At 35.0% G+C, this 24,121-nt stretch overlaps 1 protein-coding gene and 1 long non-coding RNA gene across 2 annotated transcripts in view; one reads left to right on the top strand and one right to left on the bottom strand.

Annotated features, from left to right (window-relative positions):
• The window catches only part of ROBO1 (roundabout guidance receptor 1), a 380,724-nt gene that overhangs the window by 293,934 nt on the left and 62,669 nt on the right, over positions 1 to 24,121 (bottom strand). The window contains exon 2 of the mRNA XM_031672309.2: positions 10,791 to 11,117. Within this exon, the coding sequence (XP_031528169.1) occupies positions 10,791 to 11,117 (327 nt within the window). The remainder of the gene's footprint in view (positions 1 to 10,790; positions 11,118 to 24,121) is intronic.
• LOC140698160 (uncharacterized) lies at positions 1,018 to 20,111 on the top strand. Its single transcript, XR_012075718.1, has 4 exons — positions 1,018 to 1,076; positions 15,161 to 15,251; positions 17,271 to 17,329; positions 20,037 to 20,111. It is a non-coding gene; the product is annotated as an uncharacterized lncRNA (long non-coding RNA).

The raw sequence follows: 24,121 nt of genomic DNA, 5'->3' as shown, positions 1-24,121 counted from the left end.
AGCTGGGTGCCATGAAATTCTGGGCAAGAGGATATTTCACAAAGAAGGTCAGCTGTGTCAAATGTCTGCAAGAGGTAAATTATACCCATGATAGAAGACAAAGTTTAGAAAGCTGAGGTCAAGGCTATTAAGAGTAACAGGATATTAGTGAGAGAGAAGGGTAAGGCCACACACTGCGCTAAGCATCTCTTTGCAAAGTTTTGATAAAGTACCATATTTAAATTGCCTATGTTTGGAATGTTGAATGGATCCCTGTTGTGGCCTTCAACATGCTGATGTAGAAGAAAACCTACCTGGACATAAAATGAAAACAATTATATATCGTATTCTTACTCTTATGATCTTAAAACAAAGGAACCGAGAAGATAACCACACAGCTGAATCTGATACACAGACACTTTTGAAACTGTATGTCCTCCCACAAAGTACTAAATATTAACGTGCATCTAAAATTTATTTCTGAAAATAATTATTTGGACAGTTCATTTAAGTGGGGGAATCATAATAATTTCGATCTCCTACTTGTGTTTCATACCATTCGCTAATACTTTGAAAGCTCTGAAGTCTTACAGAAAAGAGATTTGTTTAAAGATGTATTTTCCAGATTATTTTTTTTAACAGCTCATAGAAACAATTCACTGGAACATATTTTGAGAGACCACAATCAAATACTGAAATACTAACTAGGTCAATAACAATTGCTTTACAAATCCTCGAAAATAGGTCATCAAAGACATACCATGTACTGATATATGAAAAATACCTATCTGTTCACAAACATTTTTGTGGATTTTAAATACATTTGTGTATAGAAGACGACTGCCTCTGGGAACAGCAAGCGTTTTCTAAATGTAACCATATATGGCATTAGATTTTCAGCATCCCCCTTCCTGAAATAAAGAGATACAGTCTTTGGGACCATAGGAATGGAAGAAGTCAACCTCATAATGTGCCTAGCACAGTAAATAGCACATGGAACAATCATTGCCATTCACACAGTGCTCGCTGTTGGCCAGGCACAGCTCTAAGCACATGATGCATGCTCACTTACTTAATCCTTCCCAAATCTGTATAAGGTAAGTGGAACAATTTCCCTATTTTACAGGTGAGAATGAAAACATGGAGAGGTTAAGTTACTTCACCAAGGCCAGAGAGCTATGCTAAATAAACATTTATTGAGTTTGCTGAGAACAAAATTTGTGTTAACTTAATGACAGAATTAATCGTATCTAACTACGAAGTTTCCATTAACACACTCTATGGATAAGAGCCATCCAGTTAATGGTTTAAGAGAGCCCCTTATGTTAAAAGAACACAAACTCCTCTTGGACTAGGTTGTAAGAAATGTATTGTTATTCACCTGCAGTTGATGATCAGTCTTTTGAAGGAGATTGAAGAATGACAACCAACATAGTCCAGAAAGAACCTATTTCATGGGAAACCATACAGAGACCTAAGTGGTAATTACTTTCTTAAAAGAATGAAAGAAAAAGAAAGGGGCTAAGAAACTACCTTTATTGTCTACCAATGTTTCAGAGTCTAACCACAGAATTCTGAGCTCACCCAAGTTCTAGATTGTGGTGATTTAGGCAAAAGATGAGAAAAGTGAAGGAAAAAGGAACTGTCAGCAGATCTCAGTCTACTGGCCACACAACATTTACTCCTCTCCTGTGACATTTTGGCTCACTGTTGCTTTCTTTCTTGAGGTGGTCCCAAAGGAAAGCATGCTGTAATCATATTTTCCAAGAATTCCCTTAAGCAAGATTCAACAAGGTTGAAACCTGCTCTACACGTACATTTTAGAACTAAGGGAAGTCACTTGGGTTAGTTATGACAAGTGCTGGATTATATGATCGAAGTGCCATCAATGTCCTACATCAAACAGAGTCTCCTAATCCATTTTCTAGTGTCTGACTGAGATAGGAATCTAATCAAAGGGTAACTTAATGTGACTCAATCTAGAGAAAGTACAGTATTATGTAGTGAAGAGATACAGAGTGATGGAAAGGAAGAGATTGAGACTGAATATAAATCCTTTGTGGAGGGGTGTCCTTTCCCACTTTCTTTTTAACTCTCTTGCTTTTATTCTAAGTTTTACTCCATCATTCACTGGATAAGATTAAAAATGTCCCTATTCGGACATACTAAATAACTTGGTCATAAACTTTTATTTCTTTTGACAAGTGTAAAATGTCATATATGCTATTAAAACTTCAATTTAAACCTTAGGTTAAATACGACATAACTTAAAATGTTACTAAAGCTACAATTTCCATGTTGGGTCCTAAGAGACCGAGATTAGAAACTGTTTTATTATACTCAGAAACCTAAATTAAACATCAAATGCACTTTATTAAAAATTAGGTCCCACTTAATAACGATCCTCAAACATATGAGCTGCTATAGTTTTAAAACTGCTCTTCTGTTATCGGCATATAAAGTGAAAGGAAGACAAGCTGTAGAATAGAATTTAGGTAAACTGAGGTAATAACTTTGTGTTAACATATGCTGATGCACATAGGAACGTTGACGATGGAGGCTAGAGAATCTTTTGTTCTGAACCTCGTTTAATACAACAAATGATCTTCAGGTAATTTAAACTAAAAATCAGAAGGATATATTAAACGATTTCCCAGTGACCCTTCCAGCACAGTTCTGTTCTTATTAATAAAACCTAGTTTTGTTTTTTTTTTAATAGTTCTCATTCTAGAAAATGTAACATTAAATAAAGACTCTAGCATTTCACTTTTGGGTTATGCTAAGTGAATACAGCCTTCCATTAATTTACTTAAAGATACCTATGACACATTTCACCTATTACTTTCCTTGATATACAATGGTATGGATATTAAAAAAAGTTTGAGTATCTTCTCTGCTTAACATTCCACTATCTGTAAATACTCATACATAGGAAATATTTTTTCCCCTTATTCATTCAGACAAATGTATTTCTCTGCTCTTCCAAGCTTAACCCTATCATATCAGTACCCGCCCCGCCCCCACGCTACCCCCACCGGCTCACACATGCCCACCTGCGCGCTCTCTCTCCCACGCCCACCCCCTCCTTCTTTTTGAGTCTCTTTCTCTGTTACTCTGACTTTGTTTCCCTCTGTGTCCCTCTATGTTTTTCTCTCTTTCCATTTCTGCCCTTGAACGCTGTCTCTACCAGTCTCTTACCCCGCCAGCTTTCCCTGGCCTCCACTCCTTACTGGTTTAGAAACCCAGAATAATCCACCTGAAATCATGTCTCCCCTGATTCTCTTTTTAAAAACCAACCACACTGGGGTCACATTCCCAATAGAAGTTTCGGGCTTCAGGGGACGAGCATGGGTCTGTGAACGCCAGATTAGCACAGTGTATACCAGCACTTCTCAAACTTGAATTTGCATATGAGTCACCTTAAAATACTGTTTAAATACAGGGTCTGATTCAGGCGGTCCCGCAGTGGGGCCCTAATCTCTAACTTGCTACCAGCTGATGCCAATGCTGCTGGTCCATGGACCGTATTTTGAGTAGGATCCTAAATGCTGTAGTAGACTCAGTCCTTCCCACATCCGAGTTTGCCTCCCCCACACGTGGCTGGACACAGTACCATCCAAGCGAGTTTCTTCTCTTTCTTATCCATATCGTGCCTAGTTATTGCAGCACCTAGATTTTCATTGGTTTTTACATCTTATTTTAACTAAGCTTTTGAAAAAAAATTTCATCAACCATAGATCAAAGCCTAAGATTGCAATAAGAAATTTAAAACATTACTATGTTGCAGGGAAAGGACATAGTTCAAGCGCTAGAACACATGCCTAGCATCCACAGGGTCCTGGGTTCAATCCCCAGTACCTCCTCTAAAAATAAATAAGCCTAATTACCTACCTCCTCCCAATTTTTTTTAATTACTACGTGGCAATTTTTCTTTAATTTCCTGTCAAATTTGCTTCATTAACTATAAATCTACTATACTATAATAGCTTTACAGATAATATACAGATTACTGGCAAAGTATAAGAATGCAAATAATTCTACTTTCCAGAATACTAATTTTTTCACTTTTTCCCCCTATCCAGAAAGACAAAGAGAAAGCAAAAATGTTTAAGTCCTGTTTTGCATATGTAAACTTTCTCAAGGGAACTTCAGGAAACCCCTTCAGGTACTGTGAATATTAACTGTTTCCTTATCAGTCAGGAGGTTTAAATGCCTCTGTTTTCTATCAGCCAGTCATTACAATCATAGGCACAGGCTGATGTTACTCTGAGGGGCTCACTACACTTAGAGAGCCAGTTCCACATGTATCAGAGCCTAAAAAAGTTCTTTTGGCTTCTGGTACTACTGGAAGTCAACTAAATTTCCCAAGTTACGTTATCCCCAGAGGAGCTAATTAAATATTCCAAAACCTTGAAAGAAAGAAAAAACCCCAGTGAAATAGTACCAAGACTCCATTCTAAGTGCTGTACCTTCAAATGAGTGTTTGAGGTCATGGGAACTACTTGCCTTTACAGAGAAGTTGTGTAGAGATTAGATTGGTCCTTGAAGTGGCATTCTGATGATTTATGATGTTCCTCACACGTGGAATAAAACATTTCCAAGTTACATGTTAGATCATATCACTTACAATGGGCCAGGAATGGTGCTGGACACTTGAGTCACATATGACTCCAGAGGAGGTAGTTCTTAAGAGAGGGACCAGTGGAACAGGAAAACAAGAACATTCCAGGCTGAGGGAACAGAGGAAGGTGCCGTATCTTGGGACTGTGAGGGCCTGCAGCAAACTGAACAACTGTCAACCATCAAAGCTCACATAAGCTAATCCAAACTCTCAGTTCTATGACTTGCATGGTTCATAGCTTTGACCTTGACTTAGCCATCACTAATAATTGTATCTCTTGCAAGATTTCAACTTCTACTGTTTCACCCTCCAAAATTAAACCAAGTCTTCAATCTCCAAGTCTAATATTCATTTTTCTCTTCATCTCCATTACTACACCTGTTTCAAACTAACACTGTCTCCTGCCACATGTATTTCAGCTCTCAGCTTAACTTCAATCCTTCCTTGTACTTACCACCATTTTAAACATAAAGTTATTTGCATGGTTAGTTACTTATTTTCTGTCATCACATCCCTATATGGTAATTCCCATGAAGGCAGAAAATGTTTCCTTTTTTGTTCACCACCGAACGGCTAGAACTAAGCAGAATGTCTGCAAAGAGTTATCTAGGAAAAAATACCAATTTTAGGGGGACAGTCTATATTTTCTTATTCTTCATGTTTTTATTTAATGCTTGACTTTTTAAAAACAGTACGTTTAATGCCCACATTGTGTAACAACAGATCAAAGAACTTTTATGCCCCTCAAAACATTCAACAAAACATTTTGCCTAACCTGACAAAAATTTTTTTAAATTGGTAATTAATGACAAGTTTAAGTTAATTTATTTTGTATTAATTTAAATTAATTATACTAAGAATGTTTAGGTATGTTTTATTAGATCAACTTGTCATTGAACCACATTTTAAAATAAATACAAATCATCCTCAACTTTGTGTATGTGGGAAGGATGTCTAGCATTTAAATCGTAAGTAAATTAGGAGGATTAAAAGGAGGAATGATATGATGACAAGATTTAAGAGATAACCAGATCTACCTTGTTATTTTATTATTTTTTAAAGACAGTATTGTTGATATGAAGAGACACTGCCAAGAATTTCCCATAAATAACTAAATACTGAATTGATTTCCTGGAAACCTCAAGGGACTTTATATCTCAGCATCAAGTAGTGTTGAAATAATCATCTTAGTACTTTTCAGCATGTATGAACACCATCTACTTTTTGAGATAATAGAAGGGGTGGCTCATGAGACTGGTAAGGGAATATGTAAACTTTAACCCCAAGATTACTCGATTGAATCTGGTCCAGGATGATGTATGTAGCAATATAAAACAGGAGATGGAAGATATTTTGTGGCATCCAATCTAGAGAGCTAAACTCTTCCATTTAGTTTTTATGACATAGTTATGTGTTCCATCATAGCCAATTCTTTTTTTGGCCACCTAAGAAAGAACTGAATATTAATTGAATAGTAAATAGTTTTCCCTAGAGAACATACAGTGATGTTAAGATATCCACCCAAATTTCAACAGTGGTTAACTCTGGGTAATGAGATTACAAGAACATGTATGTATTTTAAAAGACTGTGTATGTTCTATAATGAACATATATTAGTTCTGTATTTAGAAATAAAGCACAACTTTTAAGTTATTTAAAAATGATCTCTGAAAGCTTAATAATCATATTCCTTAACCTGAGATTGGGAGTAAAGGAAAGAAAATGCATAGCATGTCCCCACTTTAAGATCTTTTCACATATTTGCCAAAGATTAATATATAACAGTCAAGTGAGTTGGAGGAAAAACAATAAAAGTTTGCCTAAGAAGTCAACTGAACACACTAAATCACTTTAAGGAGAATTGTTTAATAACAAGGACAACAAAAGATCATAATATATTGAAAGCAATGGAAAAACATTATTTCAGTGGGAAATATTACTTCAAAATATAAACATTCTACCTCAAAGTAATCACTATTAAAAAGCAGCCCAGTTAATAAAATCTGGAAAGACTTAATCTCTGATTAATTGGACTTTTTTTTTTTTCCTGGAAAGATAGTTCTCCGGTTTGTTGCTAAGACAGCCAGCAGATGTCTGCCTAGTCAGAAGGGAATTTCGCTTCCTCAGGAGAAAACAGCTTACACAGGAAAGAAATAGCCATATGCTGACTGTGCACTGCTTAGCAGATGACGTAGAGAGCCATGTTCTACAATCGAAAGTGTGAGGGTCAAAGTTCAAAATAATTTTCCCTAAAATTCAGTGCAATTACCCAAGATCAGATTACTTATTAAATATAAGTCGTGTCAAAGAACTGTGTTATCAATTTGTACCAGGCATAAAATGAAGTTCTATATTTAATAACTGGTAATATGGATATAATGGACCCATAAAATACTTTTTTCTAAACATTTAGTAAACTCTAGAATAGTGCTAACACGAAACAAACCAGGAAATACTATTTGTAAGATCATTTTAGAAAGCTAGGTTTGAAACTGAATTAGATAAACAGTGAGTTTTCATGAATCTTTAAAACAGCAGTATCTTCTAAATTTTCAAATTAAAGTTCCTATCAAAATATATTATTTTCGGTTTGCAAAGAAAAACAATAATTAACAAAATTTAAAAATGCATCTGTGATTAAAAATTCTTTTCCTTTACAGAGGTAAACTTCTAAAAATTCAAGGTGGAAACTTTAAGTATAAGGACTACTACGTATTTCTTAGCATTTCAATTCTTAGACTTAATAATTGTGTGAAATAAATTTAATTGCATCAAAACTGAGTTTTCAAGACCAAGAATACCACTCTTACCACATGGCAAGGATTAGTACCAAAAAGTTGGCCAATGCTTTTCACTAGGTCTATCTTGTTTATAATTCAAATTCAAATAAAAATGAAAATAAATAATCTTAAAGATAACCAATAAATGCAATCCTCTTGATGCATTACTTAAATTTAAATGAGCATTAAAACACAGAAGACAAGAATATTGTCATTTCTATATAGAAACAAAGGTTTTTTCACATTCCATATTTTCTTCCCAGTGTTTGAGAGATTGACAATTTTTAGGAACCAAGAGATCTAGTTGTTGTTACAGCTGTAAAACTTGGTTTAAAGGCAAATAAAACACAGATAAATGTTTTTTAAAGTATTACCAACAACTGTGTTCTGAAACCCACGTTGCCTCAAGACACTTTTGTTAATGCTATTACTTTGAGCTACAGCATCACTAAGAAATTAGATGCAATCTTTGTCTTCCTGTGTCTGAGCCTTTGGGAAGAATAAGAACAGTTCTTATTGAACTTCTGGTACCTTAACTAAGGAAATATGTAGTAATATTCTCCAGGAAATAATAAAACCAAACTATAAAAGCCCTTCACAGATTTAACCTATAACATGTATGACCCATATTTCCCTGCCCTCCTTCCCCTCCAATTATTTATGTAACATACAAAAGGCTAGTTTTGATTTTAGGATGCAAACATATTTTAAAATGCTGAATGAGCAGTAACCATTGGCTAAAATAAATATGTGAAATACACGTGAATTAAATACTACATTTCTATTTGAAGTGCTCTGAACCACAAATTTTTTAAACACAAAAGCTATTTTAACTGCAGAGTACTTAATTTTTCCCATATAACTTATGTGACCAAATAATACAATTTATCTAAACAAAAACATGATTTCAATTTTTACAATTTAACTACTATAAAATTATTGGAAGCAAACACTATTCAAACTTTTTTTATAGTTTCAAATAATTATTATCACTAATAAGGATCTTATTACCTAACTGTCCTTTTAATATCAAATTATATTTGATAAATGTACAGTATCTATATGCTTCTTCCTTCTTAAGTATATAAACTGCTATAGAATACAATCTTAAAGTGTTTTCTAGAGTATCTTGTTATTCAATAAATTTTAATACTTTTTTCTCTGGAAGTTGAATTTTGGAATATGTGAGGAATATCCCACTAAAATTCATGAACTATGCATTAAGGAACCATATATTTGAATATTTTACTGATAAAAGTTATATAATGATCTTATGTCTGGTTTCAATTTCATGATCATGTATTTGTTAACTAAGATTGCAAAAGCTTTTCCCATAATGCACCCTCAAGGTAATGGAATGTCTAACTTAGGGAAAGAACTTAACTGGAAACTAAGAGTGTCTTTTAAAATGTCTGCACAAAAGCCAGATTAGAAAAAACAGGTCTCTAAATCCCAATGCATTAAGGATATCTTGATCATCTGAGGTAAAAGTAGAGGTATTCTGAAAAGGAAAATCTATATGGTAAGCATTTAGATCCTCCATTCAAGTCTATAAACTTAAAAAAAAAAGTTTGACAATGATAAAAATGTAAATAGAGTAGAAAATAACACAGAAAGGTAAGATGATCTTTGATATTTCTGTTGGTACACACTTCATTTATATTAAAGAATTATAATTCCAGAGAATAAACAATCACTGTTTTCCCCTCCTGGTGTTCAGTTTCTTACATACTACATACAGGAGTTGGCCTAGGTTATCTACATCATCTTTCTTGATTTTCTACATTTGTTCTCATACATGAACTTACATTTATCTTCACAGGAAAGAACTATTCTTAAATATAGAGGTGTCAAGTGTTAGAAAGGTGTTAATATCATAACTTTGAAAGATGACTTTATCAAAACATATACTTCTTTTTATAAACAAATTGAACCGTTAAAATTCCTTTCCTTGTGCCACACTTAAAGTTGAGCTTAAAAAAGAAAAAGAAAAATAGCTTTCTGTTGTGATTATAGCTTTTATACATCTCACTGGTTTAGTTCTAAGACCTTCATTGAGAATCAAAGCAATATGAAAAAGTACAATAAGTTAATTATCAGGTAACTATAAATAGAGAAATATAAACTTGAGTTTCACGTAAATGTTCTTAAAATGTGAATTGCTAGTTCTGACCTAGTTTTAAATGGTTACTTTAATTTTTTATTCTATCTAATTAAATTCTATACCCATATCGGACATTGAGACATTTTGTCTCAACTTAAGTACCACATGGTTCTGTGAGTAAGATCAAATCATCTAAATTCTCTAGGGCTGATTTCACATTAATAATATGATTAAGTTGGAATAATCCTTCTCTAAATTCCTTTTTGTGTCTATAATTTTATAATTATCTGTGGTTCTATGTATTTATGTTCTAGTTGAATATTGGAGACAATGTTAAATATTATGAAAACTGATTTTATAACTAAAATTTTGAAATGTATAAATTATATTAAAATATCAATCAACCTGGAAAACATTATATATAAATATCTATATAGTTTTGTATACAATTTCATATAAAATTACAGATAGTTAAACTAATAGTGAATTAGATCTAAATTTCATTTTTTTCTCCAGTTTCTATACAAGTGTCAATTCCTGTCATACATACATATATGAAGCAGGATTCTTCCAAAGGAATGAAATTTTCTGGTTATCTCTTGAATGCTTACTGAAAATAAAAAAAGCCTAATTCTAATTCAAATACGATACACATCTAGGCTCTAGATATAACCACTTAATCATTAGTCAACCAAATCCTTTTTGATGTAATGTCAAATGAGCAGCCTTTGGTATTTGTATAAATAAACTGAACCATGAACCCCCTGCAGATTCCATCCACATGTTTTCCTCCCAGGGTGCACTACAGTAGCCATGATAATAAAGAATGAGGCATAATCATACATTTCTCTGGCTATAGCTTTAGTAAAAGTGTAATATATTTCTAAGAATTAGAAACAGTTTAAAACCATACCTTATATTACCAGTTGAAAGTATTTCTCTTCATGAAGACACATGAAGAAACCCTACACTGTACTTTCTACATAAACATACTTAAATTCACCATATTTAAAAGGAACAAAGGAGAAGAGAAAATCCTTTTCAGTGAGAATGGTCAACAGAAAACAGCTCCAAAAAGTAAAACAGTTCAGCCACTATGTATAAATCCCAATTTAGCTTGAATAACCAGCTCGGATGAGAAACGTAGAAAATTCAAACAAATAGTAGATTATATTCACATGCAAATGTAGAGATTTTCCTCAAGGAAAGCCTGTGATGCAGGCTTACTGTTTCATTACCACAATCAAGGCAAATGATCCCACTTGGTCCGCCCCTCCCCCAAACACAGAAAACCCATTTTACTTACTAGCTACCTCCAGCGATGCATTGTGACTCACAGCCTCTCCGAGGTAATTCCTTGCTACACAGACATAGACCCCTTCATCAGGCCTACTTTTTCGTCCATGCACTATACGTAAGAAAAATAAAGATCCACTTGGCAGCAACATTCGGTGTGAGCGAGGGTCATCTTTGTCTGTCTCCACTCTCTCCCCGCCTTTGTACCATTCAATAGTGGGTGTGGGGCGGCCTTCGGCTTTGCAGTTCAAAGTTGCAGGTTCTCCTTTTGAGACAATTAGGTCTGAAGGGTGTTCAACAATGCGAGGTGGAAAATCTTCCTGACGAAGACGGGAGCCTGCAGAAGAATTGATAAAATATCTTCATATCATCACTTGAAAACAATTAAAAGTCTCATTTCAAAAGCCAGGGCATCAACACTACTATCTAAACACTGCATAATATTGACTTCCTCTTCCTAATCCTTCTGGTGTCCACCTTGACTATATCTTCTCATTCCTGAATCCTTTCGACCGTCCACTTAGAAAGTGCTCTTGCTAAAACTTCGCCTGTACAAATCCTGTCTGCTCTCCAAATCCCTTGTCCACAGATTCTTTCAGAACCCATCACCCTGTCTGTCTGTACTACGTCCGTGCCTGTTTCCGCAGAGGAATGTGTTACAGAATTGTTGATGACTACAAATAATGGCATGGCTTCCCGGAATCCCTTTTTAACTAACATCAATCAACACTTTAACAAAACATATATTATACACCAATGAACATTTATTGTGAAATATATATGATGAAACCATTCTTCATATAGACTTTTATATCTTTTTAAATAATAAAAAAGTATATAAAATATATTGTCCCCTCATTGATAAATTAAGTCCATTAGTCTCCAATAATTATATTAACATTTTAGTAGACTTCAAAGATAAGATGTTAAATTGAGTTTAAGTAATTAAATATAATATTAAATGGAAAAGGATAGTTTTCCCTTTTTTCTACATTGTAGACCTTATGTATTATTACTTAATAAATGAAATCTTGAGTGTGTGTGTCACAAATATTTTGTCTGTACCTTATTTTTTTCCAACAAGATTATAATCTCTAAAACAAGGATCCAGTTTCATAGTTTTGATATTCCTACCTTAGGGTTGCCATGAATAGATTTAATATGTAAAAATCTTAGAGAGTTCTCAGATTCAACAACCAAACCTTAAACCTTGTTCCCATCTAATGTTCCACTCTCAATGAATAATGAAAAGTAGAAACCAGTGTTCCTTGACACCTCTCTTTCTACCCTTAATTCTCTCCTAAATTTCTCAAATGAATCTACTCATCTCAATCTCTGCAGCCAGCTACCATCCCAGATCAAACTACTCTAGGTTCCCACCAGGATTTAGGATAGCTTTTAAATAGCTTCACTTCAATGCATCCAAATGAAAGCTTTGAAATGCAAATACAATCTGGCTCTTAAAATAAACTCATTGCTCGTAAGATGAAATCCTTAACAAGACCTGCAAGAGTCAGTGTGCTCATTACCCTGTCCAGCTCTCCAGACTTTCTGTCCCACTCCTTTCTCTGCTTTCTTCACCCTAGTCTTCTGTTAGTTTCACAAATATATTAGGCTTCCTCCTGCCTCAGGCCTGTGCCTGTCACAGGGTCTGGGCCCAAAATGGTCTCACCCTAGTTTATACCCAGACTTCTTTTAAATCTCTACCATCCCTGATCTTTACAACAAAACGTAAATACTCCCTTAAGCAAGGGTAAAAAACTACTCTTGGCAAAATGATCAGAATTATAATTTAAATTTATTTGATGTTCTGAATATTGTCTTGTCTTTCCCATTACTCTATAAGATCTGTGGGTCTGATTTTGCTCATGGTTGTTTCTCTGATGCTTGGGCACACTAGAGATAATAAAAATGTATTGAGTAAGTTAAAAAATGAATACAGTGCTAATAGCAAGACCCTGTTTGAGAGGAATGATCTGAAGCTTAAAAATCATGCATACTATAAAGACACTTTACAAGATTATTTTTAATTGTAACTGTACATGCATACTTTAACATTTACTAGGCAGTAAGTTCTGCATAGAGTTTATCTATATTTCTAATTTGTAACTACTGTAATTAGTATTTTTCTTAATGAAATCATAAAAGAGTGATGAGACTAAAAGGTCTATGACTTGCTTATATCCACCATGAAACAAAAAAAATATATAATTTGAAATGTCAAGTAACAGTTTTATAATCAGAAATATTGAGAAATAGCTTTAGTTCAGGGCATGGTATACAGCATACTATAAATCCTCTAAGTGAAACCAGGCTCTAAAAGAGGATGAAATAAACCAGAACTAGGGAAAAAATTACTTGGAAACTCATGGTCTTTTGCAAAGGCTATACTGAAGTCAAATGAAATTTAAATTGGATTTCAGATTACTCAATTACGAGTGCTGTAGAACTTCAGAAAATAAAACATTATAATATATTACTGGCCATTATTCCAGCTGTAATTATGAAAGGTGGATGCTAATGAGGATCAACTGCTGAGGTAATATGTATTTAATTTAAGTAAATTTTATTTATATTCACATGGGAAACAAGGATGCATACGTTGCTATGAGAATACAAAGAAAGGGCACTTAAGACTGCTGGGGAAAGGCAGACAGAGAAGGCATGCTGACACATGAAACCTGAGGTGAGTCTTGAAAAATGAGTCAGCAGGGAAAGAAAGATGATTTCACTCAGAGGCACAGCTACAAAAGAATATGGTACACTTGTGGGATCTGTAGGTAAGTGAGAATGGCCTCAGTATAAGGGGGATGTCAGAGATTAGGAAGCATGTGCCTGAAGAAGCCATAATGTGATGGGCTTTGTACATCAAGCCAAAGTTCTGGAACCTATCTGAAGGCAACAAGAACATTAGTATATTTTTAAGCAAGGAATTGCTTGTAAGTTTGGCTTTAAGGAGCTCAAAATTGGTAGTCTGAAATTAGACTGTAGCAGGCTAAACTGGGAAAGGAATAGTTAGAACGCATTTACATTCTTGAAACAATAAATTCTGAAAGCTTAAACTTGGATATTGATAGGCAGAAGAGAAGATAGATCTGAATGAAAAATGTTGCCATTGCCAGCCATAGCAGTAAACAAAAGATGGTGTGGCCATCAAGTCATCAGCTACTACTGCCACCCTGAACAGTGAGCAGAGGGAATTCAGGATGTAGACAAGTAGGGAGCCCAGCCTCTGCTGCCACCCACAGCAGAACACCCTGAAGGGATTCAGGATGTGAGAGAAGAGGATAGTGAGCCTAGATAGCTAGGTGTATATCAAAGAAATGATTTCAATGAGCCCAGACTTTTGTACCTTCCCATACGTAGAAAAGTACTAAATTTCTTAACTCAAAATATCTGGCTTTCTTTAACAATAATCGTTTGATGTTCCGAATACCTAGCCCTTGTTACAAAAACTCCTAGATATCCTGGCTTCTCCCCTATCTCTTGGGAGTAGTCCCTTAGAGTGAACTCAGAGGCCACCTCCCAGGCTTGAGTCCTCAGAAAGTCCACTGAATAAAACATATGCTCAACTTTTAGGTTATGCATTTTTTTTCAGTTGACAGAAGAATCTAGAAATAGTTATAATATCCACAGAATCCACTCACTGGCACTATGGGAGATGGAAATGAAAAATGCACAGGATGGGAGAGAAGCAGAGTATAGAGAGATTCCCTATTTCTGATCTGAGCAATGGGTAAGGGTAGTCCCAGTGAAGGGCAAGAGTAAAAGAATGGGATGTAGTGAGTGAAAGGACAGAGGTGATGTATTCAGCATGAGACATGGAGAGTTTGGGATGCTTCCAGAATCTCCAAATGAAGATGACAAGCTGCCAATTAAATATCCAAGTTTGACCTCAGGAAAAAAATCTCAGCTGGATCCAGAGATGAGAATCAAGTTGGAGACTGAAACTCTGAGAAAGAATAAAACTGTCCAGAGAGAGTATACAGAGGAAGTAACAGCCAATTACAGAACCTGGAGATCACCCAGGCTCTGCTCAAGTACAATGGAGCACGAGACTCTCTCCATCCCTAACCTATAGTCCCAGCAGGACTTTTGGGAGTAGAGACTCAGGCCCAAGTTTTCACCATGATGTTTGTACAGCAGCATTCAGTAAAAGAGTTTCAGCAATAAAAATGCTCTCTATTCTATTAAAGGCTGAATTTTCAAAATGCTACGTGAAACACTCTCTTCTCAGATTGTTTGCTCAGAAAAAGAGTTGTGGTTCTCAGGGTCTTTAAATTTGCTAATTCACATTATGTGCGCTAGAAGAAAGGTAAAATATGCAGCATTTCTCAAACTTTTTTGGTCACTGAACTCTCTGTATTTTTCTTTTTATAGGACATCCCACTTTGAATTTTGCTTCTGAGGAACATGCTTCAAAAGAAAATATACTCTGTCAGCATAAAGTAATCTGGAGAGAATGAATAGGGTGAGTAAACAAAAGATTTAACTGACTGTAGAGCCAAAACTTTTGGAAATAATAACAAAAAACATAGAAATCTCACATTTCTCATAATGTATAACCTTCACGGAAGGAACTTTCTGACTCAAGAGGGATATTTATGACAAGTAATTGCTTAACCTCAATAATAACAATCATAAATGGTAATCATCATCTTCCTAAAAACTATAAGTTATCCTTTATTATCATGTCTAAGCAAGAGGAAGAGGAATTTAAAAGAAAACAATTATTAATTATCGCCTTTATCACAACAACATCTTTATGAGGTGAATGTTGTTATATCTGGTATCCATCTGAGGGGAACTAAGACTCTTGGCTGTCAGTCAGCTGAAAGGTGGCAGTGGTGGGATTCAATCCTAGTCAAATTCATAATCTTTGCTCTTTCCAAATATTCCATAAGTACTGCTAGGATTAATTAAACTCCACTAAGAAACATGCTTTTGTTCATTCTTGTTTCCAACATTAGAAGTTGTTCATTTTGATTACTTATTTTTTGTTTCATTTTCAAGTTTATGTTTTGTTAGTTTGCATGCTTACTTTTTCTAATCAGTTTTTTAAAATAGATTTATTTACTTTATTTTTATTTTATTTTTGAAGGGGGGAGGTAATTAGGTTTACTTATTGATTTACCTATTTTTATTTTTTAATGGAAGTACTGGGGATTGAAACCAGGACCTTGTGCAAGCTAAGCACACACTCCACCAGTGTGCTATACTCTCCCCGCCGATTACTTATTTTTAAAATGTAGATAATAAAAATAGCAAGAAGCAGTCAAACCTGATGCATCTAATTTTGTTCTTCCAATGCATTCAAGAATATCTAACTGTAAATCATGTGATTTCATAGGCACTTAACTCAGTGAAGACCTTCATGATAAATAAAAGGGGATATAAAGCTTTCCTTGTACTGTGTGATCTTCTCTAAAAATGAGTTTGCATTTTTGAGTAAATATCCTATAGTATCAGTTTTTAATATCTGAGAACCTCAACTCGTATGTACTGTTTGCACAATTAAAATTAAGTATCACTGATTCCCAGTTTTTCCACTAACACGCTTTGAGGGAAAAGTCACCTAACTTGTATCAATGACTGTGACTCACTTTCTCAAAGGAGGACTCTGAGGGAGTTACACCAAGAACAAGTAGAGAAGAACATGTATCAATCACAGAAGAGTGTAGAGGAAAGAGCCCTGGTGACTGTAATGTTTCTCCTTAAAAGCGGTACCACTCTCCACTCCATCACACACCTCTCTTTATATTCTTGACTCACTATTCATAAAAAAACCTTCCTTCTTCAATCATAATTTGTGAGTTCCTATAAACCACCACCTGACAACTACCATTTTAGTTATGCTAATTTGGGTATTTTTTATGTAATAAGGTTTATATTACACTTGGCAAAACCAACTTCAAGGTTTCAACTACATTCTACGTAGGAAACTAAAAAGTTACAAAGAAGAAAGGGGCTGATGGAGTGAGGCTTTCACAAGTCACCAGGATGATAATGTCAGCTGTCCTTGGCAAGAATCCTGGTAGAACCTTGGGAATATAACACAACTGACTTTAGGCAAGGCCAGCATCAGCGAGAAGGACAGGGAAGGATTCCTTCAACAACTGCCCAGTTGGAAGATAAAATATAAACATGAGTGACTGAAATATCTAAACATTTACACAACCACAGCTGGAAAAAGATACACACGTAAGTGCTAAGTATTTCAAGGAAATGTATCAAAGTCACATGAGATTTATTATGAGGAAACCAAACTCCTGGTTGGATGTAAACTGTTTCCCCCTTTAAGACATCACATTTACAGAAACACAAGCAAGGAACCATTTAAGAGACTGCTTTTAATACTCTGTTGAAGTATGCAAAAGATTCAAATATATAATTTTATTCTTTGTTCAAATGTATGATTTTATTCTTTTTTCCTAGTATGTGTCTCAGGGTTTTATTTGTTTATGTTTTCAAGTCTGTTTCTTCTTAGCAGATTGTGCAAAGCAGTATTTATTTTATTAACAAAGACCTGTTTGGATCCAAATTTCTTTGGTAGGTATTTCTTATTCTTTGGTAGGTAAAATGAGAAAATCTAAAATGATTAAAATATCCATTTGTATCATATATCTATCATATGTGCAGCACAAGAATGCTTGCAAAATTGCTAAAAGCAGAAGAGAAACAAGTTCAGTGAGTAGTTGACAGATGCACAATGAATATTAAAAGACAATTTGGTGACATTTGCCCAAGAAGAGGGGGGTGTATATATTTGCCTTGACAACATACCTATATTTGTAAAAAAAAAAAACCTATATTCTTAAAAGAGACTTGCCTTTTAACCTTTTTATTTAAGCTCCATTTACATTAAGGAGCAAAAGTCCTCTAATTATTAACATAAACCCTATCATGAATACCAATCCTGTAATTTTCTTGTCAGAATTTCGTCCTACAAGGAGATATTTGTTAAGAATAAGATGACAGCACCCATTAATGACTCACTGTGTAGAGAGTAGACTTAAATATCCTCTAGTGAGTTAGACACATTTCCCAAATACTCACTCTCACTGTAATAGCTACAAAAACAGAGCATACTCTACAGAAAAACTAAGTAATCTCACCTGAAATTATACAGCGTAAAGAAACACAAAGAAACAATGCATTAAATTAATTGTATGATTAATAGATGGAGCCATTTTTCCTTAGGTACTTTGTTCCATCCTAATTTCCCTTGATTGTCACTCTACCTAACGAATGGAGGAGGGAGATCTTTTCTCATCAAAATTTGGAATAGTCCTAATAATTAACTGAGTGCCATTGATACTGTCTGCTATCATCTAAAATGATTACCATTATAGACCAAAATGAAATTCCAGGAGGGAATCCTTGGTGGTTTTGTAATATTTCTATAGAATCTAATATTATATGTCTGTGTCCCCAGAGATGTGAGAAAGACTGACAGTAGCATAAGTTAAATTTTAGAAACAATATTGCTTGCCCTTCCCCCTGTTTTTAATAATATGGTCATGGAAAAAAATATTGCAGAAGCTGCCATGGCATTAACTGCAAGAATTGCCTCAGCTGACTCAAATCAGCCAGGATTTCTCTATGAGTTGTAACTGAAGGGACTGGAGGGTTGAGTTGTTTAGTTGAGTTCATGTTTCCTATCTGCCTTTTTTGGTAAAATTTCCAATTAACAAGTAAACAAGAGGATTTTACTTTCTATAAAACACCAAACAAAAATATCTGCATATCTTAAAGTCCAAATTCTCTCACTACCTTATCCATTGGTATACCTACACATCGTGCCTTGCATTAAGAACTGTGCTAGCATTGGCAACACAAAGAAAAATGAAATAAAATCCCTGACCTTCACAGCCAGAAGTTTACCAAAATAGACAGAAATATTAATAAGGATAATATTGGAAAATAAGAGCTATACAAGGAGAGGTAATAGGAGGAAAAACCAGACTCCAGAAGGAAGGAATTGCATCCACAAGAAAGCATTTGTGAAGATATGTTAATACATCCAGAAAATGGATTCAGTTTGACTCGGTTTAAATCTAGGCTCTGCTACTTGTTAGCTGTGTGAACCTGGATAAAATACTTACCCTCTCTGAAAGTTACTTTCTTCATCTGTAAATGAATATAAAAACAATACCTATACTTTATAGATTAGCATAATTCCTGATGCACAAAATAATATGGCATTAACCAATGGGTTAGAACTGAGACAGGAGGGAAGGGAGCAGGACACAACCATTGAAATAATGACACAGCAATTGAGAACAGGACAAACTGGCTAGAACCAAGATGGCAGAAGATTCGGCTTCCAGTAGACTTTGAACCTCATGGCACATCTACAGCTACCATGACAGTTCCTATGCTGACCATAAAAAGTCCGAAAGTAGGCTAGGGCTCAATTCCTGGAAACCCAGCCCCTTCCCCAAAATAGTTGGAACAATCCTCCTACTCGTTAGCATATGAAATTACACAGCCCATAAAAACTAACAACTCTGTACCTGGTGGTCTCTCTCTCTCTTGCCCTCTGAGATGGCCCACATTCTGTCTATGGAGTGTGTATCTCCCTGAATAAACTTACTTTCACTTCACTATGCCTTGCTCTTGAATTCTTTCCTGAGCAAGGCAGGAACCTATTCTCCAGCAACAGAACCATTAATGTAGTCTTTGGAAGTTGACATAAGTACCATGGTTTGATTTTACGATTCTCCTCTTCTGGGATTACACTTGGACTCTTGTTAACTTATAAAGGAATCAATTACTTTTTTCTTAAATCTGTAAGAAAACTTGCAAACTAAGCCATTCTCTAGTTTTGCTTGAGACTTCAAAATAATCTCCCAACACAGCTCTTAGCAGGATCCGGCACAATTCCAGCAAAATATTTTTCAAAGAGAATAAAAACAAAAATAAAAGAAAACTGGAGCACTTAGCCCAGCCAACTAATTGTTTTACTAAGAATCATCAGACACTGACTCTCTAAAGTCATCTACGATGAAGCATCTCTGTTCCTTGTGGAAAATACCCCATATATTTTATTAATTTATCAGTTAAATGTATTACATTCAAAGCATAATTTCTGATTAAATGTATAGATTAAATATATTTATGGACCTATTGAGCAAATGTATTACTTTCAAAACATTAAAAGACATAGTAATGCTTTCAAATGATCACTGAGTGGGGTTGAGAGGGCCAAGATGGCAGAGAAGGAAGACCTAAGGGTGATCATCTCCCCCCACAGGCACACCAAAATTACAACTATTTACTGAGTGTCCATCTATGAGAATGACCTGAAGACTAACAGAAAAGACCTTCTATAACTAAAGATACAAAGAAGGAACCAAAGCGAGACAGATAAAAAGGGCAAAGACATAGTATAGTCGAGACCCACACTTCCAGGTAGGTGACCCACAAACAGGAGGATAATGACAATTGCTGAGTTTTCCCCAGGGAGCCAGGGGTCTGAGACTCACACTGGGCTCCTAGTTGAGGGGTCCTACTCCAGGAAGATGAGCCCCCAGAACATATGGTTTTGAAGGCCACAGGGGCTTATAAATGGGAAAGTCAGAGGGCTATAGAAAACACATCCCTCTGTTAAAGGACATGCAAAAGGCCTCATACTCTCCGAGTTCCAGCCCAAAGGCAGTAATCTGAAAGGAGCCTGGGTCAGACCCACTTGCTGATCTTAGAGAGCTTCCTAGAGAATCAGGAGGCAACTGGCACTCCCCTGGAAGACCCAGATGCTGGCAGCAGCCATTTGGGTGAGCTTGTTAATACCATGAAGGCACTGGTGCCGGCAAATGCAAGTCTTCCCTCTAGCCCATTAGCACTAAGGGCTTCCCCACCTCCCAGCTGGCCAACACCAGCCACATCCCAAGGCCACAAGCCAGCCCTGCCAACCAGCGCACCCAGTAGTCAGTCCTGCCACAAGAGAAGGGCCCATGTAACCCATGTAGGGGGCACCCCAAGAGCACATAGCTCTGGTGAACAGAGGGGAGGAAGCGTGCTGCTGGGCTCCATAGGATGTCTCCTTCATGTGGACACTTCTCCAAGACTGGGAAATGTAACTGACTTAATAGGTACAAACAAACACAGAGAATTAAACAAATGAGGAGAGAGAGAAATATGTTCCAAAAGAAGGAACAGAGCAACCCCAGAGGAAGAACTAAGCCAAGTGGAGATAAGCAATCTATCAGGTAAAGAGTTCAAGGTAATGATTATAAAAGATGTTCAGTAAACTGACTGAATAGTCGTATTGTCTTTCTTTTCCTTTTTATTACAAATACAAAAACCCTGTGGGTAGCCAGAATATAGATAAAGTTTGCAATTGTGCAGAATTACATTTCAAAGGCAACTCTTCATAGATGTACTAAGATTATCAAAATTCACCAATAATCCTTTATTTACTCATGATTATCCTAATGGACCAAGATATTTAGGTTTGAAAATATAGCTTATTTCAGCTGTTAGGACCGTTTTTCATAGACAAAGGATTTTCAGACAATATTTTGGAGTGTGAAAGCAGTATGTAGGTGGCCCTGTGAATATCTGTTATTAATCCTAATATTGGATTTTAAACATATTAGAACAAATTATATGGCATTCCAATCAATGTTAATCTATACTTCATTTCTTTGTATATAATGTGGAAACAGTAAATGGTTATAAATTTGAGCCAACAAAAACTTCAATATACAGAATATGAGTAGACTTTCTTATGAAATGGCAACTCAAAAACACCCTTATAACTGCATGAAATAAACCTTGCTTACCAATCTTCCTCTGTCCTGAATTCAAATTTTGGAGGGGAAAATCTACTCTGGAAATCATCTTACTTTTTGTGTTTCAAAACATGTTTTTAAGTCATAAATTAAAAGTATGTAAAAACAAATACAGATAAAATACAATTCCTTAACCATACAGAAGTTTTTTTAAAAAAATGATTACATAAAGTAATATTTATCAATTCTTTCCCTAAAGAGTTACATTAGATTTTCATAGACCATGTACTTTACAGATATAATTGATTAACAGTCAATAACTTTGAATCAATTAAAGTACTAAAACAAAACTTTCAACTTTACTTCTTGAATAAGTCAGCATGCTCGAGCCATATTTAGAGAATCCTTGAATCTAGGTAAGTTATTCATGGCTGCAAGATAGAGTATGGAATTTCAATTTGAAAAATAATTTTCTAAAGACAATTACCCTTTTGGAAAACAAAATATTTAAAACAACCTTTTAAAAGATTACTGAGAAGTCTCTATAGAAATGCAGTCAACTTCACTCATTTTAAAACTCAGTACTTCTGACAGGAACAAGGATTTCTAAAGAAACTCTTACACATTAGCAAACACATTAGCAAATCTTTACGTCTCTGTAACTTCCCCATTTCTCTGTCATTATATCTCAAATTTAGTTCTTAGAGATTCTAAGGGGCACCCTAATAAGGGGCTGAGAGGCAGATTCTAATCACTTGACATACAAGATATGGAGATTTAAAAGCTATTCCATATGTTAATTTAAAATATCCTCAGTAATCTTTATTTTCCAAAGGAATAAGTAAATAATTCATCATTCCAAAACAAAGCTATGTGTAGTTAACATATCAAAGGAAAACCCACCATACATAAAATATTGCCATAGACAAATTTGGATGCAAAACGACAAAATTCCAAAAAATTCTTCTAAGGGCATTTTTCCCTTTTCCTTTTTGCACTCTGATTTGAGATTTGTAGCATGCGCTCTCTCTTTTTTCTTTTGGAGATAAGTGAACCAGTGAACAAATGAGAAAGAGTTGTATACGCAAAACTGTAGGCAACATAGTTAGAATTAGTGAAAGTAAATGTACTGCAGGCGACACAGAATGAGCAAATATTGTTTCAACCAAAAATAAACTATCCTGGAAAGAGGGTAAGTCTGTATGAGATTAAATGAATGGAGGCCACAAACCCTAAGGCCCAGAGTTGCTTGGTCATGCCCTGTGTGACCACTAGGAGTTCAAAGACTGGATATGGTTTTAAACCTATTAACAGATAGCAATCGCCTCTTCTCTTTAGGAAGCAAATAGACTTAATTATTTCGCTTATCTTCAATACCATTACAAGGCTAATTCCTAGTCTATGCCACCCAGGGAAAGTCTTTTTTCTTGAATCTTAGATTATTTTTCATTTCATATCAGACTACTTTTGAGCAATTCTGAGACCTTCTATTAATAATAAATTAAGACCCAATTACATTATCAAAATCTTTTTATATTCTTCCTTCTCAGCCTGTTAATAACTGGTACAATATCTCAATATAATAGGTACTTCTCTAGCTTTCTGCTAGCACTGAAACAAGACCTGAGATGGAAAGGGATGAAGGTTGTTTTTGTTTGTTTGTTTGGGTTTTTTTTTCATTAATTTTAGAACCATATTTATATAGAACTACATTTATATTAATACAGACTTCTGAAAAAGTAAGAGTAATTTTCTTTTGAAATAAGTATTTTGTTTACCACATGCATACATAAAATTGGATTTGATGTTTTCAAAGGCCAATACAGGCTCATCAAAATAAAGCCTCCCAAAATACCAGGCACAGGCATTCCAAACTGGTGTGGTAACAACCCACTCAGAAGGTAACCTTCAGAAAAAAATGTTTGTAATACAAACATCAAATGAAAGCAATGTGCCTCAATATATAATCCATCTTTATATGTTTATGAAGTTTCTCTAATTTCTAATTATTCTTTATTTATTTTATTGATTTGCCTTAGAAAATCCTGGGGTTAGGTTAAAAGTGTAGATAAATGATCCCTGACCTATTCAGTCTTGCCCTTTGGGAGCAAGGACTTGTAACTGGTACTTTACACGATGTGATTTCAATGGACACTAAAGTTTGGGAACCATTAAACTAGAGGTTGAACCTATTATGATATATATTTCTTATACTACTGAATGTTCTGAAATTGTATCACTTTTTAAGTATTTCAATGACTACTATTATTAATACTAATACTAGGAAATAATTACACAGTCCTTACTATATATCCCACACTTTTCTAAGTGTTTTAAATAATTAACTCATTTAATTATCACACATATACAAAAACTGCAATGCTACTATTAATTCCATTCTATAGATGAGAAAATTGAAGCACAGCATTGTTGAGTAATTCACCTGAGGTCACATAGCTAATATACGATAGATGTGAGCCACAGTCTCAGGTAATTTGGCTCCAGAGTTTATGTTTATAATAGCTATTGTAAACTGCTTCTCCACTTAAGTATTGCAGAATCTTAACACAGAACTTAGCATGACTATGCACTTAAAAACTTTAAA

This window comes from Vicugna pacos, chromosome 1 (genome assembly GCF_048564905.1).
Source record: "Vicugna pacos chromosome 1, VicPac4, whole genome shotgun sequence".
In the NCBI taxonomy this organism is placed as follows: Eukaryota; Metazoa; Chordata; class Mammalia; order Artiodactyla; family Camelidae; genus Vicugna; species Vicugna pacos.
Note: the sequence above shows the minus strand (reverse complement) of the source record. Positions and strands in the feature narration are given on the sequence as shown.